Source organism: Centrocercus urophasianus, unplaced genomic scaffold, assembly GCF_019232065.1.
Source record: "Centrocercus urophasianus isolate 14NV4802_14NV808 unplaced genomic scaffold, USGS_Curo_1.0 seq_11, whole genome shotgun sequence".
Classification (NCBI taxonomy): Eukaryota; Metazoa; Chordata; class Aves; order Galliformes; family Phasianidae; genus Centrocercus; species Centrocercus urophasianus.
Window position 1 is genome coordinate 16,409,832 of NW_024884253.1, and position 6,000 is coordinate 16,415,831.

Below are 6,000 nucleotides of genomic sequence, written 5' to 3' on the forward strand. Positions count from 1 at the left end.
ACTCTGGGAGGAGGACAGAGCCACGATGTGCTGCAGGCCCCGCTGAGGAGTTCTTTCCTTTACGGTTGGACTTGATAACCTTGAAGGTCTTTTCTAACGTGAGCAGTTCTGTGATTCCGTGATTCCCGGCAGGACACAGGGATGCGATATACCCACTGAATGCCACGATACTTGGCTCAGCTCATTCCGCGGGGAAACCCACCCTACGCCAGGCCGGCAGCACGGCGGGCACGGCAAGCGGCTCGCCCCCTCCCTCCGTGTTTCTGCTCTGCGGGCAGGCGGGGCCCAGCCGCGTACCGACTGGCTGCGGCAGGCCGCCGAGACGGGCCCTCCGGCGGTACAGCCCGAGCATCCGGCAAGAGCCGCCGTCACCTCGCCTCACCGCCCGGCCTGAGCACACCGGCTCCGGCCCGCTCGGGCCCGGAGCGCAGCGGAACTCCGAGCCGACCGCTTGGGCCGCACCGAGGCGCGAGGCCCTCCCGGTCCGTCCCTAGCCGGGCCGGCGGCTGTTCGCGGCGTTACCTTCCCAGGTCACGTCGTACATCTCCGAAACCTTCGCCATCTTGGCGGCCGCCCGCGTGACGCGGCGCCGTGACGGCACCGGCCGTCATTGGCCTCCGGCCGCGGGGCACCGCCTACAGTCCGCACCGCTCCGCTCCGCCCCGGCGCGGGGTTGTCGCCGGACGGCCCGAACGCGCGGGTCGCCCGCAAATGTCGGCCGTCCTGTCTGCTGAACACTCGGGACGCGAGGCAGCTGCGTTGAGTTGAAGGCCCGTCCAGCCCAAATCTTGTTTCCTGCAATGTCCAAAGCTGGCGCTAAGGAAAAATACGAGACAGGGCAAACATTCACATCCTTGTCTCTAAATTGGAGAGATACAAGTGCAAAGGGTAGACTGTACAGTGGATGAGGAGTTAGTTGGAAGGTTGCAACCGAAGGGTTGTGGTAAATGGCTCTGCATCCAGGTGAAGATCAGACACCAAAAGTGTAGCCCAGGAGTCTGACTTGGGAGTGCTGCCCTGTAACATCTTCACCAGTGACAGGTGGTGGAATTGAGTGCACCCTCAGCAAGCTTGCGGACAGTGCCAAGCGGTGCAGTTGGTAGGACAGAAGGAAGGGAAGCCATCCAGGGAGACCTGGACAGGCTTGAAAAATGGGCCAATGTGAACCATGTGAGGTTCAACAAGGCCAAATGCAGATGTAGCAACTGGGTTAGGGAAATTGCAAATATATTTAAAAACTGGGAGAAGAACTCCTTGAGAGTAGCTTTGCAGAGAAGGACTTCAGTGTCCTGGTGGATGAAAGACTTAACATGAACCAGCAGTGTGCACTTACAGCCCAGAAGACCAACAGTATCCTGAGCTGTATCACAAGAGGACAAGGAAGGAATTGCCCCCCTCTGCTCTGCCCAAGTAAGGCCCAATCTGGAATGCTCCACCCAGGTCTGGGGCCCCCAGCACAAGTAAGATGTGGAGCTGTTGAAGAGAGTGCAGAGGAGGGCCACAAAGATGATTGGAGGGCTGGAGCACCTCTACTGTGAAGACAGACTGAGGCAACTGGGCTTGTCCAGTCTGGAGAGGAGAAGGCTCCAGGGAGCCTGATTGTGGCCTTCCGGTACTTAAAGGGATCTTATAAAAAGGAGGGAAATCAACTTTTCACACAGGTGGACAGTGATAGGACAAAGTTTTAAACTAAAGGAGGGAAGATATAAATTATACGTCAGGGAGATGTTTCACAGAGTGTTGTGAGGCACTGTAGCAGGTTGCAAAGGTAGGTTGTTGATGCTCCATCCATAGAGCTATTCAAGGTCAGATTGGATGGGGCAACCTGATATACTGTCAGATTTAGTGGTTTGCAACCATGCCCATGGCAGAGTGTTTGGAACTAGATGATCTTTGAAGTGTGGCACAAAAGTACCTGCTTTTATGTGTTTGAAGCTTACTAACCACTCTTCCAGGGCTTGTTTTGGAAAAGATGAGGAGTGGTTGATTTCTGCTAGTTTTCTCAAACCAATGGTTGTTTAATAAACTGTGAAGATGACAAATTTTGGGCACTGAGTCAAGGAGCCCTGAGTTAGGCTGAAGCGAGAGCTCTGTGGGTGACCACAGAGTCAGGCCACTTTTGTCTCCTCTGGGTCTCTTAACACCATGACTTGTTCTTGCCATAGCCATGTAGGTGGAGGGATTCATAGTAAAGAAAGCTCTCCATTTCAGTGTAAGAAATAATTGTAGCTTTCCTTACAGGGTAATATGAACTTTAAAGGTGCTCAAAAGAATGGTTACATGTTTTTAACCTCAGATACATTAAAAAACAATTTTTTAGAAAATATCACTAGGAGCTTATCTCACATTCACCTTCAGTTCTGGGAAGAGCTGTTCTGGACAGGTATCAGACTCCTTAATCAAAGTCCATTCCCATCTGCATTGATAAATGTCCACTATATTAAATAATAATGTTTCTATATTTGTGTTGTTTACTCTGAATTAGAAAAAAAATAATAATTCTTAATAAAATCTATAGTGTAATTAAGTTTAATGCCTTTGACAGCTGAAAGATTTTAACTGGAATTCAAACGGTGGTCTAGAAAGACTGCACTTACCTTATTTCTCTTTTCTCAAATATCATTTTTAATATTCTTCTAAGTCACTTGTTTGGAAGAACTACCACTTAGTCTTTGTGCAGCAACACACAACTTCCAGCTAATTCTACAATGCTAGCATCTGTATTACCTGAACATTTCAGAAAACCTTTATGTATTTTTTCTCATAGTATTCCTATGGAGTAGGTAAATCTTGCTCCTGCTTTATAGATAAAGGAATGAATGCAAAATGGTTAATGGTCCATAAAGGATTTAGTACACACTTGCTCCACATATTACAGTATAACACACGTATAAATGAGGTAAAATGAGAAATTTGCTTGCAGAGTGCAACGCTGCTGGATTGCTGAGCTAGCGGAGACAGACAAAACTTTATAGCACAGAAACCCAAAATTTGGATCCTTCGAAAAGCCTTGTCAGCTGTCACCTGATGCTGAATATACGGAAATTTGAGAAATGTGTGTTTGAAGTGTTTGGGAGGGGTACTGACTTTCAGTTCCCTGGACGCTGCGCTTTGTGCTTCTGTACCTGCCCAAAACTTTCTGTCTCAGCAGGACTTAGGAAATCATGCCTCACAAGCATGTGGTCCAGTTACTGTTCTCGGAGATAATTCTGATCTCTCTGTTAGTTAGATTTAGGCAGCTCTCCAGTTACTTTTGATTGCTTCCTAAGACATGCAGCAGTCCACCTGCGCTGTAAGAGTCTGGATCCCAAAGAGAAGCGCTGTAAGTGTTGCCTACTGCCTTTTTGGATCTAGTTGTGAGCGACTTGCCTAAAATCACATATGTTGCATTCTGCTGAGCTCAAAACTGACCCTTCCATTGCATTCCTCTCTTTGTACTGTGGAAGAGAAAACCTTCCACAGTCACTAAGCGCAGGGAATTATTGTTACAAATCCATTTATGCCAGATGACTGTTGTAGTTGGACACAGAAATGTTTTTGGTATTAAGCTTTTTCTTCTTGGAAATGAAAGCGGTGGTTTTGAAAACTGTTTTGTAGTGCCAATGAGCTCCATCATTTAATTCAAAGTTGGAAGTGTTTTGCTAATAAAACTTATAAGGCTCTAAGAAGGCAATAGTCATGTGAAATCTGTTTTCTGAATCTGTCATGTTTTGCTCTTGTGCCGCTTCTGCAGGAACCAACAGGAAAGGTAGCGATCCAGATTCTACTTAATAGTGTCAACTGCAAAGTTTTTTGAGGGGAATGTTTAAAAAATGTAGAAAAATCACTCTAAGCCTTTTGTAGATGTCACGGCTGATTTTACATATGAAAATTTTGAAAAAAAATCAACAAATACATTTTTTTGCTCAGTTTCTAATGAAAAAAAAAAAATCTGTTTTATTATGAAACCTATCACCCAATTCAATGATAATTCAGTCAGAATTACAGTTCAGAGAAGTGATACAGATTGAGGAGAAAGAAGATGGTAATTTAATATACAGCTTATGAATAGAATAAAAAGCATGGAAATCTTTGTCCAGTGTATATATCCAGAGATACAAGGCATACAGAGATACTTGGGCTCATCATCTAATACAGTCTAGAAGCTATTTTAGTTTAGTAATGTTGAGGGTACTTAGTAATGTAAGAAGGGTGGCATCCCTGAGGCAGATGCCAGGTAAGCAAAATCAACTCTGAGATATCTGTGTTGCAAGAATAAATGTAACATGTGTAGGATCCATGGAAGCTGGGAATTAATACAATACATATTCTACTTTCTCTTCTGTATCAACCAAATTATTCATGTGCTTGTTCAGATGCATTTCTTGAAAAGTAATTTGAGATTATTGACACATTTCTCAAACAGAGAATTTATAGATATTATTAACTTGTGTAGTGATGGTAAATATGAGTCCCAGAAGATAAATTAGTGAATGAAAAATACAAGAAATTCAAGATACTTGAATTATATGAATTAAGGATTCAGTATTTTAATGTAGCTGCCTTTGAACTCAACCCTACCTGACACTCATGTGTTAAATTTGAAACTTTACAAACTGCCATACATCTAGTTAGGAATGTTCTAACATGAAAGGAAAATAAGTAAGAAAATAAATTAGTAAACTTCACAGAATCACAGAATCACAGAATGGCCAGGGTTGGAAGGGACCTCAAGGATCATGAATCTCCAACCCCCTGCCACAGGCAGGGCCACCAACCTCCACGTTTAATGCTAAACCAGGCTGCCCAGGGCCCCATCCAATCTGGCCTTGAACACCTCCAAGGACGGGGCATCAACAACCTCTCTGGGCAGCCTGTTCCAGCACCTCACCACTCTCTGGGTAAAGAATTTCCCCCTTATGTCCGATCTAAATCTCCCCTCCCTCAACTCAAAACCATTTCCCCTCGTCCTACACATATCAACCCTTTCAAAGAGTTGATTCCCCTCCTATTTGTAGGCTCCCTTTAGGTATTGCAAGGCTGCAATGAGGTCACCTCGCAGCCTTCTTTTCTCTAGGCTGAACAAGCCCAGCTCCCTCAGCCTGTCCTCATAGGGGAGGTGCTCCAGTCCCCTGATCGTCATAGTGGCCCTCCTCTGTACCCTCTCCAACAGCTCCCTGTCTTTTTTGTTTTGCGGGCTCCACACTTGGACACAGTACTCCAGATGGGCCTCACAAGAGCAGAGTAGAGGGGGACAATCACCTCCCTGTCCCTGCTGGCCACCCCTCTTTTGATGGACCCCAGGATACCATTTGCTACCACTTGCAGCAAGTTTACTAGGGCAATGTAGAGAGAAGAGCATTTTAACTTGCTTTTGTGTTTTACCACAGCATCACCACAAATGAACAGTTTGAGTAAAATTTATGTAAGTCATCTTGGAAAATTTTGCATCCTTTTCTTGTTTTGACCAGCATAAACAATTCTATATTTGGAAAACAGCAAAACTGTAACATTTTGACTTTCTAATTCAGTACTTGTATTTATAGTCAATTTGAAATTAGTTCTTTCTAACTCCTAAGGTAAAAGACAGGAGGAGGTAATAGCCACAGGAGGTTTTATACAGAAGGGATAAATCTTCCTAGCTATTGACACTCACAAATAGAGAACACTCCCAGAATTACATCGTTCAGCATGCCAGGAAAAAAGGCAAAGAGGAGGCAGCTTAGGAACACTAGGGAAAACAAGAAATATATATCAACTTGATGAATTGACAGCACTAACAATTCTAAGCATGCCAAACAGCATTTCCTCCACAATGTGATACTCTAAAAGATATTCTGGAAGCCTCCTGAGACCAATTTTAAAATGGCAGTGGATGTTACAGATCCAAGTTTCTGTGTTGAGATGATAAGGCAGTGCATGTTTAAATCTTAGCATTTGCTAGCTCAATGTACACAAGCTTAAATAGCTGTCCTGAAGACTGCTCTCTCCATGCTTAATTAAAAATTTTTGTACAGTCTT

General features: G+C 44.6%; 1 protein-coding gene across 2 annotated transcripts in view; it reads right to left on the reverse strand.

Annotated features, from left to right (window-relative positions):
* The window catches only part of EMC2 (ER membrane protein complex subunit 2), a 37,540-nt gene extending 36,939 nt beyond the window's left edge, over positions 1-601 (reverse strand). The window contains exon 1 of one of the 2 annotated variants that reach the window (XM_042834525.1): positions 523-601. In XM_042834525.1, coding sequence (XP_042690459.1) covers positions 523-562 — 40 coding nt within the window. In that variant the 5' untranslated portion in view covers positions 563-601. Of the gene's footprint in view, positions 1-297; positions 373-522 lie in introns of those variants that run through there. The other variant, XM_042834518.1, reaches the window with a different exon arrangement.
* Positions 602-6,000: the final 5,399 nt, after the last annotated feature.